Source organism: Empidonax traillii, unplaced genomic scaffold (genome assembly GCF_003031625.1).
Source record: "Empidonax traillii isolate 1590-97213 ecotype Southwest subspecies unplaced genomic scaffold, ASM303162v1 scaffold245:size1430315, whole genome shotgun sequence".
NCBI lineage: Eukaryota > Metazoa > Chordata > Aves > Passeriformes > Tyrannidae > Empidonax > Empidonax traillii.
The window spans coordinates 1,146,207-1,171,181 of NW_020955438.1; the positions used below are offsets into that span (position 1 = coordinate 1,146,207).

Consider the following 24,975-nt stretch of genomic DNA (forward strand, 5'->3'; position numbering starts at 1 on the left):
GGACAGGCATGCAGGCTGCTGGAGAGGGCCAACAGTGGAATCAGGCAAGGAGATGGTGCAGAGCTGTGCCAGGTGCACTCAGACCTGGTCCCCATCCTTGCCTCCATTCAAATCAGGCACAAAGAAAGTGTGTGCTGCAAATTTCAAGCTGCTTAAAGCACATCTCACCATCCCCATTGCCCACTTTGCTCAGGTGCCAGGTATCTCCTGGGTGAGGAGAAGTAGAAGACACAGAAGCACCCTCAGCACAGAATCACATGCAGGTGCTTTACCGAGGTGACCAGCTGCTCCTACTGACACCAGCTGGCTTCCCTTCCACATGAGCATGCCCATGGTGAAGGCAGGCTGGTACCAGGGATGTGAGAGTTAGCAGCCTGTGCAGAGGACTTTGCAAGTACTCTGCTGGTAAGAGGATGATGATATTTACTAATACTTCCAAGCTAGATTTTTATTTACCCCATGGGTTTCACCTGCTCTTTCTGTGTATGGTTCTGCTAAAGTGACTGTGGCTTCTTTGTGGAGCCTTGAAGGAATTGTATATGGGAAAGAGAGTGAAAGGGAAAATGTGTTACAGTATTGCAACACTTCCTACTAGTGTTTAACATCCTGACAAAATTCATCTTTTTTACAAAAAAATCTTGAAGTGCTTCACTCAAGGCAAAGATATCTGCTGTGTTATAAAAGTGTCAACATTTCACTTACAAATTGGTCATTCTTTTGGCAGTGACTTTAACAGAAAATTCCCCTTGGGGCTATCATGCCTCTTTGTTGGTTTTTCTTCCCTTTCAAAAAAACAACAAAACCAAAAAACCAAACAACTTAAAAAGCAAGCACAACTTACTGCGTCTGGCAACTGGGTAACTATTGTACTGCAGGCTTTAAGTGCTGGGGCTGAGGCCAGGAGATGAAAGGAGAGAACTGAGGCTTCTCTAGCAGCAAGGTGGATGCTCACAGGTCAAAGCCTGAAGCACTGCCCTGGTCCCTGCAGCCAAACAATTGCTTTACCACAAGTTTCTCCTTTTCTGATGTTTATACCTCTGATGTTATTCACACCTAGCCATAAACAAAAATGTTTTTAGGGGGGAGGAGAAGGTGGTGGTGGGGGGAGTGTCACAGACTAATACTTGAAGTCATTTTTCTGTGCTTCTTGTTCTGTTTTAATGCACCATGCTTTCCACTGCTGACCACTTTCTTACACTTGCTTCTCCTTTCATTTTCTGTGTTTCTGTACATGACTGTTTATTTCTCATCTCTTGTACAACAACACTGATACCTTGGGCAGATAATAAATGTCCGTCTTGTCTTGGGTTTTTCCTTCTTGTCATGTGTTGTGCCAGTGTTGGAGCCTACCATCTGGCTGGGGTTTCTCTGAGGATCCCTCTCCTGCCTTACCTGTATGTAGCACAGCCATGATAGGACTTGTGGGGGTCAACTGATTTATTCTTTTGCCACCTTGCTTTGCCATGGGACAAAAGAGAGGTGACAAGGAGTAAGGAAGCAGTACTGTGCAGAAAATGGGGATTTAGTCATCCTGATCTGAACAGTGATCTCTGTCTGATTGTAGGCTCTCAAAAACAGGAGAGGCTCTCAATTCAAAATACAACAGAAATCTCAGTCTCTGGTGTTTTTGCAATACTTTCCTTAAGCTAAGGATGCTGATGCTCCCCTTCAATTTTTCTGTCTTGATGATGATAACAGCAAAGGTGCAAACCAGCCCCTTTTACTGGTAAGTGCTTTAACTATGCCACCTCTCTTGTTCTTGTACTAAGTAGCTTTACCATCATTCTGCTTAGATCTTTATTATGGGAAAATAATGTGTGGAAGAAAGTGGTTGGATACTGTAAAAAGACTGAGCACCTGTAAATGTAAATCCTCCCCTTCCCCCCCGCCCCACATCCTCAGATTAGGCTACAGGAGCATCCATTCATTTCTCCAAAGAGCAAATCCCAGATACTGGCTTGAGATGACCTGTGGTGAGCTCCCAAGGCTACTCTGAAAGCATCTGGCAGAGCTCCTTTGTTCATGTGTGCCGGGGTTTGCACAAAGCTCAAAAAGAGCTGGGGGTTCATGGTGTCCCTGGAATTCCAGCTCATTTGTTACACTGTCCAATAGCCTCTTTAGGGTGTGACATTAACTTGTGATTACAGCTGGTGTTGCTTTAATATTATTAGTCCCATTACTCCCAGGTGTGCCTTTGGCTAATGCTCTGTTGATGGTAGTTTCTGGGAAGAAAATCGAACCCTTGTTGGCCAATGCCCAAACCGGGCAAAGCCAGGCCAGCTCTGTTTGCCGTCAACTGTGCAAGGGGCTGTCTTTCACTCTTACCTACACACCCTCCCAGGCTCCTGGCCCACATCCAATCCAGATAAGAAATGACTGAAAATTGTTGCTGTTAGCCTGCTATTCTGTGACCTGCATGAAAAGAGTGAAATGACCTCGGGACTAGTCTCGGCACACAGCCGTCTGCCCGCAAACTGTGGCAGGCGAAAAGCCTTGGTACGCGCACCAAAGGCTGGCAGGACAAGTATCTTCTTGGCAGCTGCTCCTCACAGACGGGAGGAGAGGCAGCAGCAAGCTGATCTGCTGGAGCTCGCCTCGATGCCTGTCCTGATTGGTCCCTAACAAGGTCCTTATGAGGTGTTCATGCAAAAGTGAGTTGTTATGCATTTAAACAACCATGGGCTATTCTCTTCAGGACAATCTGTGGTGAAGCAGGTATTTGCTGATGATACTTTGTGGTGGTAGGAATAGGAGAAAGTCCTCTTCCCTTGGACTTTCCTGGAGGGTCCTGTGGTGCTGGGGTTCTGCTGAAGCCATTCTCCCTGCAAGGAGGACCAGCAATGCCATCCTGCCGTGGAGATGGTGCAGAGCACCCTCCTGCCTGCTCCCTAGGTCTTCTCTGTGGTGCACAAGCCTTCAAGCAGGCTGCATAGGCCTTTCCTTCAAAATTACTTTTAATAGCATGCAAAGAAATTTTGGAAGGAGTGTAGCTGTGGAACTGAACCTGAGGTTGCCCATTAAGCGTGACATCATCATTTGAACAGTACTGGACAATAATGCATAGGAATATTTTTATTGTGCTGGGCCTTACGTGCTTTAGGTAACAAGAAAAGCTTCGATCTGAGCAACAACAGCAACAAAAAATAGATGCCAAGTAGGAGACACTGCTTAAAAATTGAAAAGTTCTTTCAGCCTGGGGGTGGGAGCAGCTAATCCTGACACCATCCTGCAACTTATTTCTGCTTCATTAGACATGTCTATGACGTGCAAAACGCTGCTTAGGAAAATGGGAACTCATTGTTGGATGTAGATATGAGAGGTTTACAGAAATGTGCTTTGTAGCTGCACACTGACAAGTCTGTGCCTCCTGATGTCCTCAGCCTTTCTTTGGCTTAACTCTCAAAATTCCTCTGCATATTTTTTCTTCCTGAATCTGACTGAGTCTCCTGCAGCCCTGTACCTTAGGGCTCAGTTTGTGTCTCTCTGGGGAGATGGAGTTTCCATTTTAGGCACTGAGTTTCTAGTTAGACATCTAAAGAGAAATGATGTGCTCATCAGAGGCATTCCCCATCTCTGCCACAGGCGTTCTGGGTAGCAGTTTAGGCTTCCTGGAAGCCCTCATGGCAGCTCTTGCTTGATGTCAGCTAACCCAGACGCTGAGGGTCTCATCATCTCATGTAGGTGGCTTCTCCAGGCAGGGAAAGCACCTGGCTGAGAAGACAAGTCTGCTGTTACTCTCGCTGCTGACAGGTGACTCTCACGGTCAAAGGGCTTTCATCTTCAAGTTTTTGCACTGGCACTATTTTGCATAAATAGAGCAGAGAGGTCTAGGTGTGAGTTTTTAGGGTCAGAAGTCTTCTCAAAGGGGTCCATGCAGTCTTCTGCCACTGAAGAGGAGAGAGTTGGGCTGGTTGAAGGTACCTGCTATCTCTGCAACTGCTAAAGAACCTACCTTGCATCCTCACTCATGCTTTCTCTTAAAAGGGTGGAATGATTCAACACACTTCTCTCTGGTGTAGCAGCTTGGTCTGAGAATCTGCTAGAGACTTGTCACCATGGCCATGGCTGGGGAAAGGAGTCCCTCTGTCCATCATACAGGACAGACAGGCATATACATCCTTCTCACTGCACCTTCTTTCACCTCAGCTGTTTGGAAGACTTATGACCACTGTGAGGTGTTTTTTTAAAGCAAATTGTACATTTCTGATTTCCCCATTTAGTTTCTACTAAAGCACTGGCTGACAGCATTAAGGTAACTTGTGGTGCTGACTAAGCTCCTTCTCCCTCCCTCCACCACCTCCGGTATTATTAATATTGCTTAAGTGAAAACTGCTTACAGCTAATATCTTGCCAATACAGTTACAGTCGATGCTGCTTCAGTGTTGTTGCAACACTATCTTGGGTGATCAGATGAACGTGGTAACAGTGCTGGGAGTTAATACTCGACTGACAGCCAAATATTGCTTTTGGAAATACTAAAATGATCGGTGCTCCTAAGGAAGGAAAACAAACACCCTACCAAGCAGTAGTAACATGCTTTAAACAAATGCATTCTGCCATAGTGGGACACTTGTGCAAATCAGTGCAGCAGTCCTGATTTCCAAACTGTTTGGAAAAGATGACATGGTGGTGTTTGAGGCTGAGAATAAGTGTGTAGGAATCTGCATGGATTTATGCCTGACTGATGTTTTGGAGATCATCTGTGAGGATAAAGCCCCTAAACCCACCGCAGGGAAAGGTACCACATTACTGCACCAGCCCCACCTGCTGCTGCCAAGCAGATTTGATCGCTTAATGCCCAGGTCAGCTCACAGCTCTTATTCCTACCTGTGGGACTGTTGAAGAGCCATAATGGGTAAAACCTTTGAAAGCAATTTATTAAGCACTTAAATTCCCTGTGCCTTTTAAAGGGACTGTTTATTAGAGCAATTTTGATTAGGGAATGAACTTGAAGCACAATAACTATTGCTCTTGATTGCAGTATCCCAAATGCTACTTGCTGTTAGAGCCTTCATTTTCCCATGGTTATTTGGGGGATTTTTTTTTCCTCTTCGAATGGAATCATGAGTGTGGAATAGTCTTACAGATCTGGATTACAAGAGCATCCACTGCAATTACTGAATGTGGGACTGCTATGTGATACTCCTGGAAAGTTCTACCTTCCCAGTACTGAGGCAGCAGAGATTATAGACAGGCTCCTGTAAAGTAGGTCAATTTTAATAATAATCCTTTCTGCTTTGTGTTCGTTCAAGATATTCTACAGCCCAGCCCATTTTGTTCCATTTAACTAACATTCACTAGAGCTGTTTAAGGGAATTAACAGCTCTGCCATAATTTTTCATTAAATCATCACTGTGTTTTGTTTCACAGCAGTATTACCCTAAAGACACAGTCTTACTTCTAGCTCACCACCGAAGCAGATCTTCAGCATGAGCCCAAAAGTAACGGACAGAGCTTATGAGTCTCCGACAACAGTTTCCAAGAAGAAATTCACATTTGGTTGTTGCCTTTAGATAAGGAATATGTACATGCAGCTGAAGTTAGAGTAGTACAGAGTGGAAAACTGTTGGTTATGTGTGGTTTTTGAATGACGGCACCATTCTTGGAGATGCTGCTCCCCTGAATAAAGGTACCCCAACCTACCTCCTGAGAGCATCTGCCAAGACAAACTTCAGATACCCATTTCCTCCTTACCCTCCCATGACTCTCCCATCACTGTAGGCAAGGATAACAGAGCCTCCTGAAGCAGCACATTCTGCATGTTCAGTAAAGGAGTGATCAGCTCTGAACCTGCACTGTCTCCTACACACATCTGCAGCTCCCCATACACAATCTCTGCAGTACTTGCTCCAAGTGCTGAGTGCGTAAAACTTGAATGGGGGGGAAAAAAAAAGGCAAGCCTGGAGATTGTTATGCAGCTCCTTATTCTGTTCTGCACATGAAACCTGGTCCAGAAGAACTGCCTTTCTGCTCTGTCACTCATTATTCTCCTCTCCCACTCCTTCAGGCAACAGTTAAGTTACCTTGGGCATTTCTGGTAAATACATGTATCATACAGCTCTGAAGCCATTTATAAATAGATTTTTATTTATAAAGTCAATTTACATAAAATATGATACTCTCTTAAAAACTGCATATGTACAACTTAAGAAATCCTAGCAAGTGCATACAAAAATGCCTTCAATACATTTTTTTTAAAAAAACTTCAGTTTTCAGAGAAGTGGACCTTCACACCAGGCAAACAGATACCACGCTGAAACACAACTTTACAGTCCTTTACTGAAGTGTTTGGAGAGAATAATAATAATAAAAAACCCAAACAAACACCTTTTTATCTACACCATGTATGTTCCCAAAACATTCTAGCTGGCAGTGTTCAAGAACAAGTGAATAGGACTTGCTAAAAATAGAACCATCTTTTCAACCCTTTTCTCTAAGGTTTCTTGTACAAAAATAAGTCTTCATACACCAGTGTTCCCACAGGCAGTTCAAGTTACATATAAAATAGAACCTGACATGATAAAAAATTCCCTCCCCCTCCAGAAACAAGGAAGCATCAAGTGTTTTTGATTTCTTTTTTTTCCTTTCCACCCCTCCAAAGCAACACCAGATCGCAGCGGCGGGAGGGAAGCGGGTTCGCTCGGGCATCCTCTCCGTCGGTCGGCAGCTCCCGGTGGGCAGGTGGAGACGCTGCCCCGGCCGGCGCAAGGAGCGGGGCCCCGCAGTGAGTTACACACATCATTGCACTTTTCACGACCCGAAGACGAGGGGTGAACCCGGCGAGAGAAGCAGCTAGCGGAGTCCCGCTGGGGAGGAGGTCAGTACTTCCAGGGGGGATGCTGCGGGCGCCGAGGTGCTGCGGGCTGAGCGCGGCTGCGGAGAGATGTGAGGAGAGCCCCGAGTGGGTCCCTGCCCCGCTCCCCCGAGCTCCGGGGCAGGAAAGCGGCACCCCCCCTCCCCTCTGGCTGCCCCCTCACCTCCCGCCGGGTCAGTAACTCCCCAGCCAGCTTGTGAAGTCCAGCAACTCCCGCTCCTCGGGGCTGAGCGCCGCGTCGTAGCCGCTCTCCTCGGAGGAGCAGGGCGAGCCGGGCACGGAGGAGGCGAAGGAGGGCGAAGCGGAGGAGTAGCCGCCACCGCCGACCTCCCCGACGGCCACCCGCCCGCGGCCGTCGGGGAAAGAGGCGGCGGCGTCGTGCTCGTCGAGGAGTCGCTGCAGGGCGCGGATGTACTCGACGGCGGAGCGGAGGGTCTCCACCTTGCTCATCTTCTTGCTGGCGGCGCCGTGCGGGACGTGCTGGCGGAGGGCGGCGAAGCCCAGGTTGACGAGCCGCACGCGGTTCCGCTCCCGCTCGTTCCGACGGGCCACGGCGGCCGCCGCCGCCGCCCCGGTGCCCGGCAGGGCGGCGAAGGCCAGGCGGCGCTTGCAGCGCAGCAGCTCGGGGGAGGCGGGCCGCCGGCGGCCGCGGGGGGCGGCGGGGGGCAGCGGCGGCAGAGACCCGCCGTTCATCGCCGTGCAGCCACGGCGGCGGGCGGGGGGAATAAAAAAATTTAATAACTTCCCCCCCGAAAACTAAACTGAAAGCGAGAGGAAGGACGCGGGGGTGGGCAGCGCGGAGCGGGGGCTCGCTCCCATGCCCCCCCGTGCTCTCCCGCCGCCGCTCGGCTCCTCTGCGGCGGGTCCCGCCGCCGGACGGGCCCTTATCAACGCGCCGCGAGCCCCCGCCGGCCGCACGCGCCGCGCACGCCCCGCCACGCGCGCCCGCCGCCGCCGCGCCCCCGCCCGCGCCCTCCCCCGCGCGCGCCCCCGCCCCCGCGCGCGCCCGGCGCGTGGCGCCGCCGGCCCCGGCGGAGCTGCCCCCGCGTCCCGCCCCGTCCCTGCCCCTCGGGGGGCGCTCCCCGCCACCCCCTGCCAACCCCCCCCCGCAACCTCTCCGTCAGATCAACGCCCCCCTGCCCTTGTCGTTTTTCATATTTTATTTTTAATTTAGGTTTTATTATTGGCCGTGGGAGGGGCTCCCCTCCTTCCCCCCTCGCCTCTTCCACGCAGCGGAGCGGACACGCACGAGCAGCCGGGATTCCCCTTGCTCCCCTTGAGGTGGAAACCCATGTCCTGTCCCGTCCAGTGTGTTACCGCCCCGCCCCCTCCCAAAACTGGGTGCTTTGTCGAACAGAGGCACAGAGGCTCAGCTTTGTTAGATCCACCGAAAAAGTACAATAACCAAAATTTATAGCAGTGGTGTGAGTCATCTTACCAAGGCCGTTCTCTGCAGGCCAGCTTTTTTGGGCTTCAATGGGAGTTTCAAGGATAAAGGCACAGAGAGAAGAAGGAAAACGTAAAGCTTCTGTGGCTCAGGCACTTCACCCCTGCTTCCCTCTGCTATGCCAAGCAGTCCCTCTTGGCTCTCCATCAAGCAAGCCTTGCATCCAGCTCCAGCGGGAGGAGCAGTGGGGTAAGGTGCTTTGGGATAGCTGAATTGAATGGGCAGGAAAAAAGAGCTTCCTTTTGGAGTCATGGAAGCTGGTGTGAGGAGATAACTTGCACAGTGTTTTGCTAAATGAACGGGGTTGATGGAGGGGGGCTACATGAACCCACTGCCCAAGGGCTGCATCCACTCTCAGCTTCAACAAACAAACAAAAAGATCCAACCATGTGATGCTAAACAGACCCTCTCACTGGCTTCAGTGGGGCCAGCCATGTCCCCTGTGCCAGGTGCCAAGCTGGAGCTGGTGTGGCCCCTTGGCATGACCACTGAGGGGTTAAATCAGCTGCTAAATAGAATTAACTGAAGTGCAAGTTGTCTTCTGCAGGTCTCCCTCCGTCCAGAGGCATGCAGAGGAAGGGAGGTTTGAGGCAGTTCAGTTACATTTGCTTCACTTTCGGGGAGGGATCATAACCCCATCTCAGGAAAATGCTCAAAGCTGGTGTCACTGGCAGCAACTTGGTGGCGGGGATGTACACATGCCCATGGCAGAGCTGTCATCACATGGACAGGTGCCAGCAAGGCTCTGCAGCATGATTCGGGTATCAAAGTAAGGGTCTGTATATCCCCCTGGCTACCCTGAACCTCTCTGATGCTGCTCCTTGGGTGTATTGAAGCCAAAACTGGTGATTCAAAGAGCTATCTGTGATTTCTAGATGGGACACGGAGGGGGCTCTTTTGTACCTGTGTGGGGTATTTAGGGAGCTGCAAGGCTCCACCACGTTGAAAGATAAATATTTTTCCTGGGGATCTGTTGCAATGGCAGTGGGTTGAAGGAACCAGGCCCACTGGGATGTCACAGGCAGCCAGGCTGAAATTCCTTGAAGTGACAGTAAGGAGCCTGCGAGCGCTTCGACTTTCTGGCAATCCCACTCAAGCACGCATAAGGTTTAGCACCCAAATTCAGTGGCTTCTGAGACATTCTTGGCCGTGCTGTAGGCCTGGGGGAAAACCAAGGCTGGGAAAACCAGCTTCGCTGAAAGATTTGACCTGAGAGAAGCAGCGTGTGGTGTGTTGGTGCAGATGGGAGCATTTTTCCTGGTGGGTTCCCAGCAGCGCAGGGGAGCTGCCTGTGCCTGTGATCGTGTTTGTGAGTGTGAGCGTTTACAGACTGCCTGCTCAGCTCACGTGATGTAATGCACTTGTCTTCTGCATCCACAAAGCTGCCTTGGCTGGTGAAGGGGGCTTCCCTTGCACTCACTATCAATCACAGCTTAGTCAGGAAGGACATTACTGCAGTGGAGTAATATCAATGTTCTTTTATTACCTCGTCTTCAATTTCTGCTGAAAGCTTTTCTTACAGGAAAGGGGAAGCTGCTGTCCTTGAAACTTTTCAGGAGAAAACCTTCTGTATCAAAGAGCCATGCTCAAGAGTAATAACTGGATTTTTATCATACAAAAATAACTGCAGGGAATTTTTTTTTCATTAATAACACGCACTTCAAACATCAGTAAACCCAGTCCCAAGGGACAGCGTGCAGCCTCCAGCCACAGTGATTCCACTCTCAGGTCAGGGATGAACTTGACTTGTCCAAATTGGCTTCAGGGCTGCTGATCGCAGTGTGTGTTTCCAGCCAGATGTGGCCATCGGGTCTGAGGCTGAGAAGAGCACACAGCAACTGCTTACGTTTTCCTAACAGTGGAGCTGGCTTCCTGACAGTCTGAAGGAACCTAGGTAGGTACACCTTGTACTCAGAGAAGTGCAATCTTATTTGAAATCTCTTTGTAGAGTTAATGACTATGTAAGATCCAGTAGAACAAGACATCATTAAACACTGTCTGTGTTCACAATCAACTTCCTGATCATAATCTGGGGCGAGAGAGCATCCAGCAATGTGCTACCCATCCCCAGAGAGTGGGGAGAAGAAATTCTCCTCTTCTGGAGCAGATGAGGCAAAAATTATAACTGCATGGTTGGTGTGGACATCTTGCAGCCCCATGTGGCTTCATCCACGCGGCAGGGTGGCTAAACTACTCTCAGAGAGAGGGGAACTCTGCCATAATGGGCCTCCAAGCCCTGAAGCTACGTTAGCTCTTGCATCTGCCAAAGGTGAGGGCAAAGCGCTGCCCCTGACTTAGCACAAGTGTCACCTGCAGATGGGGTGCTGGGTCAGTGCAAATGTACCTGCATTACAGACAGCTGACATGAGCTTTCCAGGAGTTCTTGCCAAAACTTTATGGACCTCAGTGGAAAGCAATAGAGGTCGTGTTGCAATAAGGCATGAGAGGATGAACAGCAGAAATAAAGGGCAATGGGCAGTTGAGCAGCCATATTCTTGTGAGCAGGTGAGTCCCCATTTGCCAGGCTGGGCTGCGTCCAGGCTGGGTTTTTTAGGAGCAGAGCTTGATGGAGCAGGGCTCGCATTGTGTCTTCACGTCTATCATCTGCCCAGCTGGCTCCTGGGCAGTTATGGTTTGCAATTAGATAACATGTGGAAAAGAAAAAATAATTTAGTTTGATTAAGGGGCTGTGCTTTGAAGTTAAGAGTACTATTCTTTTACTTTCAGTGGAGAAAAAAGTTCATTTGAATTTATTCTTTGAAAGGAACTCCCTATCTTCGGCTTATGCTCTTTTCCAGTGTAATCTTTCTGTGGTTTGATGAACTATTTTTAATAACTCTTCTGGCATTTTATTTGCTCCCCTATAATAATTTCAGATTTCCTGGGAATCACGAGAGGATTTCAAAGACACACGTTGAAAATAATAAGTAAAAAAGTCCTTTGGAGATATTACTGTTTCTCTCTGGTTTTGTCTTTTCCAAGGCAGCCTTCAGCCAGCCTTGTTTCCATTCACAGTGGAGTTATACGGTGCATCTGAAGCCTGGCAAAGCCCAGCACCTCCCCCCGTTCTCCTCTCCTTCCCTTTTTGAAAAGAGATGGCCCTGGGTTTAAAAGTTGATTTTTAGCTTGGATTGTGTGTATGTGCTATATGAATGCTAAGCAGCCTTTACAATGCATCCTTGTGATGTGCCCGGGAAGGCAGACGAGGGCTGTGCGGTCTCCCTGGCTTCCCATCATTCCTATGGCTGCGGTGCGGTTTGATATGGACATGTTTTATTTACGAGCAAGCTTTGGGGTGAATACAGCCGTGTTATGGGCGGGAGCTGAGGGACTGAATGGGCTGAGCCACTGACACTTGTAAATCTGCCACATTTGGGGCTGGTTTCTACTGTGGAGAAGAGGTATTTTCCCTAATGATGCTGTAGACTGGAAGAGACTCCTGAGAAGTAGCAGGGACCCGGCAGAGTTGTGTCCTGCCTGGATGATGGGTGTAGTTTTGGCTCCTGGGTAACATCATCTTCCTTACTTCCAGCTCATCCTTTCTTGGGAGCATGAGTAGCAGTGTCCCAAAGCCAAGAGGAAAGTTTCTCTTACCTGCTGCCTCGACAGAGTTCAAGCAGCTGAGGCTGAGGTGTTGCTATTCCATCACTGGTGCCTGCACCAACAGAGTAAGAGCCAGAAAAGTGGACATGGAGAAAGCACCAGCGTGAATTCAGCCTCTTTGGCTCCATTTGTGTTTACTGTCCCAAGTTCACCCCATGAAGTATTAACACATCAAATCCCCCAGCCCTTTCAGGACATCCCTCTGACAGCATGGACATCATTTCCCTCTAGCTCAGAAGAGGGTTGGAGGTTTATAGCTTTGCAAAAAATATGGCCTGGCTTGTTCCCTTTTTTAAATCAGTCCTTCCCTTCTGGATGAGGTGACATGTCCTTCTGAAACCTGCGCAGCTGGGGATGCTGGTATGTATTTTCATAACAGAAATCTGCAAGCTGCCACAAGGCTAGAAGAAGAGAGCACCTGTCCTCCCTGGGATATTTTCAGACTCACTACCATCTTTCCATGCTCCAGCTGACAATCAGAGATAAGGGATGAAACCACAGGCAGAAGCTGTGGTGACCTGTGGCTTTTGCACACCGTTTGAGAGTGATAACTTATGCTCTTGCAAAGAGGACCAACTGAAAAAACCTGGGATGGCAGGGCAGGCAGGAGGCCGAGTCTTGCTGGAAAGCCATGCTGCTATCCAGCCCACATGCTGACAGTGAGGGTGGTTCCCCAGCAAGCCACCAGTCCTGCCTCTCTTCCCGCTGGGATGAGGCTGGGGGGACACCCTGCTTCTCACCAGTGCTTTCTGGACAAAGAGCTGCTGAGGCAGGTATGTTCCAATGACAGGGCACCCAGAGGAAGTTTAATCCCATAGGAAGTTGTACAGATTGTCTTTCTGATGGGCACAGGTAAGACGAGCACAGGGACTCCCACTGTGCTCCTCTCAGTAGTGCCCTTCCTTGTACTGAACATATCTCTCTCAGTCACAGCCCAACCTCTTAATATCCCAACACTGCTGATGCTCCTGTTTTTTGGGGTTTTTTTTGGGTGAGGGACTGACTTTCTTTTTGGTTTTCTGTTTGGGTGAGGGAATAACTCCTTTTACACTTGTTATTTTTTTAATGTTGGAAATCCACGCTCACTCTGCTTTCAGAGCTCTGTGAATCAGGGAAGGTACCGTTTTTAAGGCTGGAGACAAAAGGAGGTAGAACATATTTTGTGGAAAGACTGGAAGTCCTTCCAAAGGGTGTAGATGACGATTCTGTGACCTCCCAGGTGGACTTGCTGTGAGGTGTGAGGATCCTGAAGGGACAGAGAAGACCTTTGTTCAACTGGGGAGGGAACTATCCCTTAAAAAGCCCACGTCGATCATCCCGACGTTCGGAAAGGGGTTCTGCTGGCCTATGGGGACCTCTAGTGTGAGACCTCGCTTCTCACAGGTCTTGCTGCGGTGGCCGGCATTTAGGATTGGGGAAGGAACTGGGGTCTACGGGGAAGAAAAGATGGGCTCCGTGGTTTTTCTCCCGTCCCTCGCGGTGTGACAGGCTACAGGTGTGCTCAGGGCAGGTGAGACAGTTACACACCTGCTCACTGTCGCTCGTGGTTGTGCTGTCCTAGCTGGTGTTTAACACGGAACTGTTCTCATACCTTCTTGCAACTCTTCCAGATTTAACCTGTAACTCCACTTGTGGACCAGCCCTGCTGCCTCTATACCTGTGATTCTTCCCCTTGAAAATGCAAGTGACAACACCCCCATCTGTCCCCTAGTACCAGAACAAATGATGGGTGCTCACAGCTCTGCATTCAGATGCAGTCCTAACTCTGACAGTGTTTTATAAGGCATTTTCCCCACCTGGCCTGTCCCCAGGGCTCCTGCTACTGAACAGGAGTGGCTGGGCATCAGCTACCTCACCAGCCTGTTGTCCTCTCCCCGCTGCCCTCCTTCCCTGCTGTCCATCTGTAGGTTTTTCTCAAGAGGTCTTCAGCTGGTGGCCAGAGATGGAAGGTCTCTGTCTGCACGTGGGTGCATCAGTTTCTCCTGCTGGGCATCAAGCACCACCCCCTAGGGCAGGGACCTGTGAGTAATGGGGACACCTGTTTCTGGCAACAGCCATGGCAGCTCTCAGTGGTGTCTCAGAGGATGCAACCAACATATTTTGCAAGAAAGCTAGTGATGTGGTCAGAAAATCATGACACGCTTTTCCCCATACACATGGCTTTGTGCAACTCATTTTCTCTTGCTTCTCTTTGCTCTACAGACTGCATCTTCCTTCCTTTTTTCACTCCTCTCCTCCTGCTTCTTTGTCATCTTCCTGTAACTGCAGTAACTAATGTGGGATGGTTTTACTTTTTTACCCCCTTTCTTTGCCTCCTGGGAGAAATGCAACTAGTTTTCTTTATTCTGTTTCACCTATTTTCCAGGTGAAAACAGGTCTTGTTCCTTCTTGAAAACCAGCCTTGTTCCAGCAAAGGATGATTAAGGCACTCAGTCATTCAGGCTCACTTTGGCCAGATTGTTCTTGAGGCTTCTTTGTGATTTACTTTTAAGAAATATGCATTCAGGAGACACCTGGTTTTGAAGACCAGAAGTCACCTGAGTCTTTTGTAGCCGTGGGTCCATGGAGTCTCCAGTGATAGGAGAGGGGAAAGGACAGAGCTATAATGTCCATGGACAGTGAGGGTCTCCTGAGCAGGGGGTTGTATTTACACATAGCCATTTTCTTGAATAAAATAGTACCAAAGGTGGTGTCTGCAAATAAAAATTTTAATAGAGACTCAGCCGTAGGTTATTGCCATGTGGTGGTTTTGAACTTAGAGAGGACTCTTATACAGGTCTGTTTGGGGGATTTGATCTCTTCTTCAAACAACAGGTTTGGTTTTTTTTCTAAATAACACTTTTCTAAACTTTTTCTTGAAGATACTTTTAATGCAGATTATTTTTAAAAAGTTACTGACAATGTTCATTAAGCAAAACTGTGTCCCACTGAAAGTCAAAACCAGGGTATTTTAATACTGACTGTTGATTGAACAGTTTAAATTTTTTTTTTAAGGAGCTATGCTCCAAACTCCATGAAAGGTTGTTTTTCTGTATGTCTTTCCTTCTTTCCCAGCTGGGGAGAAAGAGTGTGCGGGAGCTGACAGCAGCCGACTGAGCCTATGCAGAAGGTGACTGCCCTAAACAGGATTTACTAATCAGGCAGGAGGAGGTGCATCGGCACGTGGTGGGGACTGCGCTTCCTGAGAGGCCCCGCTGCGGTCATGCCTCCCTTTGGTGGAAACCCGGGCTTTATCAAGGGCTGGAGAGACCAACTGCAGCTCTCTCTGGGAACAAGCTGCCATGGGACTGAGGTGCGGGATGAGGACCACCAAGTGCCAGCTGCTGGTGACCAGCCTCTGTGTCATGGTGAGCAGGCAGGTTTGGGGGGATCTCTGCAGAACCAAGATGAACCATTGCCTTTGCCATCTCTGCTCAGAGAGGGTCAGGTTTTCCCATGTTCTGTTTTTCGCGGGCAGAGGGCAAGCAAAGCCAACTGCCTGCGTTATCACTGTGCCCTGGGTGGTTATCGCTGGCCACCAGCATTGCCCCCCCTCCACTGATAGACTTCTGCTTTCTCAGGGCTGTCACACCACCGCACCTCTTTCACAACTCAGCAGGTGCCTCGAAAGAGAAAGGAAAGGTCCCTGCTGGCAAAATGGGCGGTTTTCAGCAAAAAGGTATTTGCTCCTGTCTCCTTGGAGCAAAAGAGGGCGGATGGACCTGCTGCAGTCACGCTTGTTGCTGGGAGGGTGGTTGGCTGCGGGTGGAGTCAGTGAGGAAACTGCAAGGCTTTGATGGAAGTGTGTGTGAGAGACCTGTGGATTGGCACCACAAAGCAAAAGCAATTCTAGGGATTCTTTTTATCAGCTTTTGAAGCAAATTTAAGGGGAGTTTCTTGATATCTGCTGTTAGAGCTGATGGGAAATGGTGGAAATTGGAGAGCACTTCTCCTGAATGTTTTTGACTTGTATGTTCTTGTTGCCTTTTCACTTCATCAAAACTTGCCAGCCTAATTCTACCACTACTACTAATAATAATCTGTGTTTAGCTCAAAGAGGGTTGGTGGCTTGGAGAGAGTGTAATTAAAAGGTAGTATCTTATTTTGGGCCAAACATGAAATTCACAGTTTGTCCGAATTTCAGCATTCCAAGACTGTTGGCTACAGCAGCTGTAAGGTTGTTCTCTCTTTCAAATAACAAAATACATCGCTTGGAAGAAATCGAAGGAGTATTGGTAATAAGCATTAAGTTTAGAGGAACCTTTAAGGTACAGCTGCTGTAGATGGTTAGAATCACCTTATTGCTGTTGGAGGGATTTTAGACTGCTGTTTCTCAGAAATCTGAGCTAACTGGTGTTGCGCTTAGCATTTTGCTGGGTGTGGGTCAAGATATGCAGTAATATACAGTATGAAGGGTCAGAGGGTGCTACAGATTAGGTTGGACAAAATGCTACGGTTTGGATGTATTTATTCTCCAAAACTGTAAGTCTCCCCCAAAAGTTATAACAAAATGTCACACAGAGGGGATTATGGTGACATCACACCGTCACATTTGTCAGAGGTATAGCTGCCTTGTGTTTCCCTATTGTAAAGGCACAAAAAGATGAAGTCTCATCTTAGGACCTAGGAGCAGGCTTACATTTTGTATTTTACAGGTTCACTAAATTTGGAGCTGGTTTTATCTGTCCCATTGTCAGGGCCTCTGCTACACCTCATGCTGTGAGGAGCCCTGACCTAGAGCTAGGTGCCATCAGAAATGTTCACTCTCCATCACCTGGACTTACTCTGGGCAACATTGAGGGTGATGTGCTAGTAGTTGCCCCATAGGCATACCTGTGCTTTCAGGGATAGGACAGAAGCAGGTAGGCCAGCAACATGTTGCAGAGACAGAAGCCAGCACAGGTAACTTAGAACAGTACAGGGCTCATCTCTTTGCACTCTACAATAGGAAATAGAACCATCAGCAGGCAATGGGACTAGCATTGCAAGGAGCAAAGCAAAGAACATCATCCCTGCCCAAAGCCACTCTTGAAGGCGGCAGCCCTCACAACTGCACTTGTGTAGTCTGCAGAGTGGGGTGCAAGAGCATTGATCCTCTGCAGTTTCTTCATGTGGTTGAAATTTAATCCACAGACAATGGCAAAGAGTCTGTGGGCTGCAGAGTATCACATGTACTCATTATGCAAGAGCTTTACTATTTTTAAGTGTCTGGGGTTTGTCCTTTTATGTGCATTTTGGGGTACATGTCTGCATTTGCATGGGGCTCAGGAACATCCAGGTACACCTGAAAGCTTTGTGTGCACCCAACAAGAGCTGCTGCCTTGTAAATCCCTTCCTAAAACCCTTCTTTTCCAGCTGCTGGGGCTATCGATTGCCACGCTGAGCACAGTTACCCACTATGGGCTCCATTTCACCCTCATCAGCGATATCTCCCTGGATGGCAACTCCTACAGGGTCATCCACTACAGAGGTACGTTGTGGGCACATCCCAATGACACCTTTCATGATACCAGGAACTGCAAAATTCTCTAAATCAGTTGAAGGATTTGCAGAGGTATCTCAAGAGGAGGAAGAGGCTGGGTTTTGGAGGATGCATTAGGACACAGTCCCACAGGCACTTTTTCCCCCCATATCAGACCCTCATGCCAGGCACCAAAGGGTGCTGTGGGAGCATGGAGTGCTGAGGTACTTCTGCATTTGCACTTGTGCCTCTATTCACCATCTCCCCATCCTCCTCCTGAGCCTTCAGCACAGGGCAAGCTCCTCCACCACAAACAACCTAAAGGCGCAGGGCTGGCAGGGCCTTTGGAGCATGGGGAGAGAAACTGTTCAAGAAATTGAAGCAGCTCATAGAAAACTGAAGCTGGGAGGAGAAATGTGTGGAAACACCTGGGGTATTTTCCCTTTCACAATGGAGAAATATAAACTGAGTCTCAGGTACAAGGGTAGAAGAAAGATAGCCCACATACTAAAATACCCTGCTCACCTGTGCTGCACTTGCATCTGCTGCTCCTTCCAGGCTGTACTCTGGGCTTAAACATGCTCATACCCTCTCTAGATCCCGGTTCTCAGTTTCAGTTTAACAAGGCAGGTGTAAAAACTATGTTAGTCCAAAGCTAAGTCTCCCCTGTTTCTACACACATAGGAGTCATATACTGGCACTGACTGCGGCCCTGCATGCTCTCCCATCCCAGCCACCACTCTTCAGCAATGCTTCCGCCTGCCTTGCTTGCAAGCATTACCTCTGCATGGCTGGGTTAGCAAAGCCCTTTGCAGCGCTGTGGTCCTTGAGCCCTGCCCTAGGGTCCTGGCTGTGATCCCGCCTTAGCCAGGAGGAAACCGGAGGGCGAGTGTTGCACCAGATTAGCAGCGTCCGGACTCCCGATAGGAGCTGTGGGACAGCTGCTGCACTCCCCATGCGGGGGGATCCTTATCAGAGCGCTGATATAATTGGCAGCTTGTGGTCTGTTGGGTGGACCAACACCCTTTTAGGGTGCTTCACACTGCTGGAGCTGTGGGAACCACTCAGAGGCTTACAGCCCTGCCAGACAAGCAAAGCATACACAGGTGGGGGTTATTGAATAAATTACAAAAAAATTTCAGTTCTGCCACCTGGTAATTTTTGGCCAGCTCCCCAAAATGCACTTTTTGGCCCCTCTCTGGGTGAAAGCATCAGACTGATCCTCTGCTAGCAGTTAGCATCTGACCGCAGCTCGCATGTCTGACTTCCTTCCAGCTTTCTACTTTGGGATCTGCCTCAGCATGACCCTGATCCTGGCAGCCCTGCTGAGCTCTGCCGCCACGGTGCGGGAATCGCAGTGCCTCACCGCCATGGTGCGTATCCAGAGGGACTGGATGGGAGGGGACCTTTGTCACCCTGGGCTGGTGCCATAAAAATGTGGTGCTGGGGGCTGTTTTGCCTTATGCTTGAGAGCAAGCACTACTGGGGAAGGAGGCCCTGTTGTTCCACCCTCTGCTGCAAAGGGACATTTTTGTAAAAGCATGACCTTGCAGAGTTCTTCAGGCTGGGTTTGCATCCTTCTGCAGCTTGTTTCTTTTGCCAAGGTCCTGTGTATGCGGCTTTCAGAGGGAAGGTGCTTATTTGCCAAAGCCACTGTGGTGATGACGATTCCAGGGTATTTCTTTTCTCACAAAGTCAACACATGGTTTATGTGGGGAAACTTTCACAATGCAATTTTGAGTCCCACACTGTTCCCCTGACTTGTGACAGCAAAATTAGCCTCTCTTCTTCCTCTCACACTGCAAACATCCACCACAGTGGTGCGGGTGTGAGACATACAAATTATGGCAGCAGGCATGGGGGATTTGGGCTGGACCCTCAGTTTCAGCCTACAAGGAGAGGGTGGAGAGGTAGCACAAGAGCTGAAATTCCCCCTTTCTCCTCTCCCATCATCCACAGTAAAGTGCATGTTTGGGCCTAGACCATGTCAACAGTAGTAAGCTGGATTGTGAGCTCAGCTCCATTTAAAAAACGTGGCCTGCACATGGGGCTTAGTCTGCACGCAGCAGCTTCTAGCCTCAGAGCTGGAGCGATGAGTGGAAAAGCACTGCCCACTGCATATTTTCCTGTGCTAAGTGAAGGGCAGGAGTTAACAGGTGAGCATGAAGTTGTACTTAATATAAAATAATTGCATTGCTATCATACATAAAGAGATTTATCTAATCTATGTACATGGGGAAAATTATGCTGATGGCAGAAATGAGAAGCTGACACCTTAAAATTCAGTGCAAAGCAGCTACTGAAGTTAATGTTTTCACCTCCTCAAAATGCAATCTTCTTTTCTCTGTTAGAGGTGCTCACAGGGGCCTGAGTGACACAGTTCCCATTAATACCTCTAGCAGAGTATGTGTACCTCCCCTCTCTTTTGCTGAAACGTATTTAATGTGTACCTGCGATTACCGCATCGAAACCAACAGGTGGGTATGTACAGATTCATGGAGGTTGTCATGGCTGCCTGAAAATACAGTCAAACTCCTCTGTAATGTTTATTTGTTGACTTACTCTCTGGTATAGTTGGGCCTTGCCACTGCATAGAACAGGCTGTTAACATTACAGCCATTTACTGAGGCGATAGTTAACGCGTGCTTTCCCCGCACCTGTGGCCACGAGGCACCATCCCACGCTGCTCTCACCAGGGGAGGTTCTTTGCCGCCTTTAAGCTCCGTTTCCACCGTCTCTGGCAGCGTGGGGAGCAGCGTCCAGCCTCGGGGCAGGAGGAGAAGGGCGATACCCGAGCGAGGGGCCGCTCCATCGCCGCGCTCCGCCGCTGGAGGGGGCCGCGGGCCCGCCAGCCGCCCGCTTCCCATGGCACCGGGCCATGCTGGGGAACGCTCCGGCGACGGGAGCAGTCCCCGTAACCCCTGCGGGGCGCTGGCGCATCCCCAGCCCTCAGAAATTGACGGTAACCCTGGGAAATACCCGAGAGCTGGCCACCACGAACCGTATTCTCTGCTCCAATTCGTTCAAGCGGCTCGTCAGCATCTTAACTCACACGCGGGAACTTTGCCTGTTCCTACGAATCGCCTTCGCCCCTCCGCCCCCCAGCCCGCCCCTTCTAGCTGTATCTTACACCAAGGGCCAGCCTGCTGCTTGTTTCCCTCCCAGTTCCTGCCCCATCCCAAGGCACATCTGACCTGCCTGCGAGAAGCAAAGGCAGGGGGAGCCAACCCTGACGGCTGCCGTGAGGTGTCACGGCAGGCAGGAGTGGGGTTCTGCCCTGTGGGGCTCCGAAACTTCTTGACAGTGGCTTATCCAGCCTGCTGATCCCCGCTGGGCTGTGGCTCGCAGCACCTCTGCTTGTTGATTTTTTTCCTTCTTCTGCAATAGAGATGATCTTTCAGCTTCCCACTATTGATTTTAAAGGACTTTTCCTCCCTGCAAAGAGTGTATTTTGTTTAGAAGACCATTTAATTTGCACTAATCAAAGAGGGAAGACACCAGACTATTGGCCTGGCCTCTGTGGGTGTACATGAAACTGAGCCACACTCAGGGGATGTCTCTATTAATGTGGCTAATCCACCACAGTGCCATTGGTAAACCAGCCACCCAGGGGAAAAGCTAACCAGGATGCAGATGGGCTTAAAGGAGCACTTTTTTTATCTATTTGAATTATAAATGCTCATGCTGCCTGGCTATCTGGAGGTTTGTGTGTTTAGAGAGTAGGGGTCTCAGGTCTTTGCAGACATTACTGGTGCTGTTCTAATAACAGTACACAGTGGTGCACAGTGGTTGGAAACTAGAACAGGTCAAACTGGTTTAAACACACATATCTCAAGAGATTGCCTTGTAGCTTCATTAGCAGCACCACCAGACCAGACAGATGCTATTGTGCATCCACTGGTGCTTGCAAGGAAGCTGGTTTCAAGAAAGTAACTGAGAACTTAAGTATAAAAAATTAAGTTCTATAATCCAGAAATATTATTCCTGAAGCTCCTCTTAAACAGGCAGAATGGCAACAGCTTTATTGACTGTTCTCCAGCTCAGGCAAACCCTGCTTTCTGGTGGTCCATCATGCAGTCAGTCCTGAATGTAAATATCCTGCAGCTCTCACAGCCCCTGGAGGCCATGACACTATTGAAGGGGAGGAAAAGGAAGGAAGTTTTCCTAGTACTGCTTGTACAAAGGAAAGACTCTGGCACTGGTGAGGTTTAAGAAATCATGTGTTGTTGCCTGGTCGGGCAGAGAAAGGAAAATGCAAAAGAAGTAGGAGGCAATATGCAAACCATAACATCTCAGCTTAAATTCTTTCATCTGAGTTTTACAGCCTAAAACCCCACTTGTTTAGAGGAAAATTTGTATTCAGGATGGAGCAGCTGCTCCAGAACATTTCTGTGGCAAAAAGCCTTATTGAATGCCTGGTATAACCCAGTTTTTTTGTCGAGTGAAGTGCCGTGAGGGTCAGCACACAGCATAGGCTGCTTGCTTTACTGTACCCAGGTGTATCATTGTAGGCAAGTGTGTAGAGGGTCCTTAATATCACTGCAGTGCACTTCAGCACTTTCTTTCGCAGTTAATCTGCCTCCTGTGCTGTCCCTCATGGTGCTACACTCCTGAGTGAGACATTTGCATGCTCAGATGGTGCCAAGGACAGATTCCTCTTTCGGGCTGAGATCACTGACCCCTGTTTGCTATGTCGAAAGGCAAAAACACTGTGTGCTCTTAGATGAACTGGGTCAGGGAGGGAGGGACACAACCTGATGGATGCAATCTGAAATTAGCTCCCCTTTCCCTGCCCCTGGCCTGTGCAGTCTGGCAGGGAGCTGGCCCTTGCAGCAACCACAGCAGTGCCAAAAAGCAGCTAGAGATGAGCAGGCCAGAGGTCAGCTCCTTCCCTGGGAGTGTGGGAGTTTGGCAGAGCCACCAAAAGCAGTCTGAGCTAAAGGATCCCTCCCTCATCCGAAGCAGACCCCCTTAGCCAAAGGGGAAGCACCAGAAAGGTGAATTAAAAGAAACATCAGCCAACAGACAGGATGCTGTTTCAGTGGATTCTGCCAAGTCTGTCAAAGATAAATTGTTCCTTGCAGCAAGGATGGAAACAAGGTCATTCATAAAAGAGTAATGGATGTCTGGCTGGTGACAGCCCTCCACGGGGCTGATGTGGCTGCCTCCCGCAAAGGGAGCAGGCAGCAGCCTATGGCTGTCTCTAAGGAGCTCCAAAGGTCTGGGAGATGGTGAACAAGCTTCGACCCTTCCACATTTAGTATGCAAACTGCACGTTGCCTTTTTCTTTGTTCCTCCAAATGTCTTCTAATGTAATTAGAAAGTTGCTCTTCCAAAAGCCTTTTGGCTGGGAAGGGAAAAAGCAGGCTATAATTCATTTATAAGATGTTCTTGGAGCCATGTAATTGCTGTGCACCGGCTGGATGGAGTGGGAGCTTCCCAAGGGGCCGCATCTTGGTATTCCCAGAGAAACTAGAGAGAAATAAAGGCAGAGCTGACGCTGAACGTGAAGGACTGAAATGCAGGGTGGAGCTGAGGAAGGGAGGATGAGAAAGGAGGATTTTAATCTGATAGGGGTTCCAGCCCCAGAGATATGTCGTAAGTGCTGGAGCTGGGGGGGGAGGAAGGGAGAGCATGGGGGAAGAAATCTGGGTGGTGTCACTGGCACGCTGTTGTTTGCACTTGCCAGGTTCATGGTGGGTCCTCTCAATTATAACCTCAATGAACAATGTGCAGAAGAGCGCTTACATTGCTACATTGCTAGTGTTGATTTTTTTTCATCTGGCTTAATTTTTTAAAAATTATTTTCTTGGTTTTGAACTTAATTTTGCTTAAAATGATGACTTTGTTACGCTGTTTGGTGGGGAAGTTGTTGGAGAAAGTGCAAAATGCAGGGTCTGGTCTAGTGAGGAGCAACCTGAAATGCCTGTGTAACCTCACCTCCTCCCTCCAGTTTGTGCTGTACCTGCAGGGGTTTAACCCCCCACTCCATCTGGGTTTTAGTCTATGACATCTTGCCCTGCGAGCTCTTCCACATTTTCACTATTTGTATTCCCCTTGTCATGTCAGCATTTGATCAAACTTTTCCTCCCATTTACTTTAGGGGGTTCTGTAATCTCATTTCAGCTCCTAGCAAGGCAACGGGTGATCTCATCAGCAATATGTCCAGGCAGCTGCCAAAAAAATAAAATAAAGGAGAGACTGGACATATATAATTTAAGATTTTTCGTAAGAGCTGTAACAGGGTTTTTTCAAGTGCCTGATGCAGAGCCTGAAACAGGGCAGCCCCCAAAAAAGTGGTGAAATGCCAATGGCGGTCGTGTTCCAGGAGCAAAACCACTGGACAGGGCAGAGAACACAGCAGATGGACAAGAACCAGCAAAAGGCAGTTTACTGGCACGTTCACTTTCATTTCCAGGATTTGAAGTAACACATTTTCTTTTCTTGCTTCATATGCATGAGTTTGGATTTTTTTTTTTTTAAAGCTATACCTTTTAAGCAAAATTCTATTAGTGAAACAGAATTGATAGAAGCAATGCTTTTCTTCCTCTCCTTAAGCTTAAATTTGGTAAAATTTCATGTAAGATGTAATCTTTTTCAAGCTATTTCAGTTATATCATGCAATGAAAACAGTCATAGAAAAAATTATTAATCAAAATAAGCTGCAGTGAGCTGTGTAATTTTCCCCTCCTACATACTGTTGTGTTGGAAGAGGCACAGTTTCATGGAAAAACTTGTAAGGCCATTAATTTTCTACTGGTACTTATTCACTATCTTTTGTAATTCCAAGACTAAGCTGTGGATTCATATTTGATGAGCCCATTCAGACTTCAAATGCTTCATAGGCACTTTTTTCCTTCCCTTTTATTTTTTTTTTTATGTGAACAAGATCCTTTGGTCCAGCTGTCACAGCAGGCAAGTGCTGTTTACATGAGGGTTTGGATTTTTTTAGTCCATATTTTTTCAAATAAAGAGACAAAGCACGTAACTTCCAGCTCTGCAAGCCTGGGGAAGAAGACAAAAGTCAAGTCACCTCTTGCATTGTTGCCATTTTTGTTAAGCCACTTCAGGGTCAGTTGCTGGCCTTGGTTATATTTCTGTCATCCTGTTGTCTAACTTACGGTGGTGCTGATTTAAAGAAGGAGGCTTGGCCATGCAGCTGCCACCTAAATCACCAAGTAAAGTCCAGCTCCTTTTCCAGAGCAGGTTACTCTCTATCCTGGTTTCTCACTTCTTTATGGACTATTTGTGTGGCTTTTCCCCTCTTTGAGGCAAATAGCCAGGTTTTAAATGCAGGGGATTGAATCCCACAAGTAAGGAGATGCTATTCTGAGGCACAATCCTCCACTGAAAATACAATGGTTTTATTCCACCCTTTTCTTTTTCCAAGAGGAATTTGGGCAGAATAGATTAACTGCTCCACAGGAAGCTGCCTTCATTTTTGGTCGACCTCTTCAATTGGCCATAGTGTAATTAGAGGACTTCTGATGAAGGATCACATTATTGTCCATCTAATTTCTTTTAAGTAACCAGCATTAAGAGGGATATTAAAAGAAGGTGGTGTTTAAACTTTAATGAAACTTGCTCAAACAAGCATATTAAATATGTCCTTATGGTGTTTTCTAATGGATATTTTTCTCCCCATACTGTAGCTGATGGTATTTTTCCTCT

General features: G+C 48.4%; 2 protein-coding genes across 2 annotated transcripts in view; one reads left to right on the plus strand and one right to left on the minus strand.

Annotated features, from left to right (window-relative positions):
* Window positions 1-6,101: 6,101 nt before the first annotated feature.
* Window positions 6,102-7,507, minus strand: ASCL2 (achaete-scute family bHLH transcription factor 2). The gene is made up of 2 exons (XM_027888720.1): window positions 6,978-7,507; window positions 6,102-6,873 (listed from the first exon to the last, which is right to left on the minus strand). Exon 1 carries the CDS (start codon window positions 7,505-7,507, stop codon window positions 6,989-6,991), a length of 519 nt encoding a protein of 172 aa, XP_027744521.1. The 3' UTR covers window positions 6,102-6,873; window positions 6,978-6,988.
* A 7,638-nt stretch (window positions 7,508-15,145) lies between these two features.
* Window positions 15,146-24,975, plus strand: part of TSPAN32 (tetraspanin 32) — a 30,700-nt gene continuing 20,870 nt past the window's right edge. Inside the window, exons 1-3 of the mRNA XM_027888721.1 lie at window positions 15,146-15,211; window positions 17,199-17,313; window positions 18,580-18,677. Coding sequence (XP_027744522.1) covers window positions 15,146-15,211; window positions 17,199-17,313; window positions 18,580-18,677 — 279 coding nt within the window. The remainder of the gene's footprint in view (window positions 15,212-17,198; window positions 17,314-18,579; window positions 18,678-24,975) is intronic.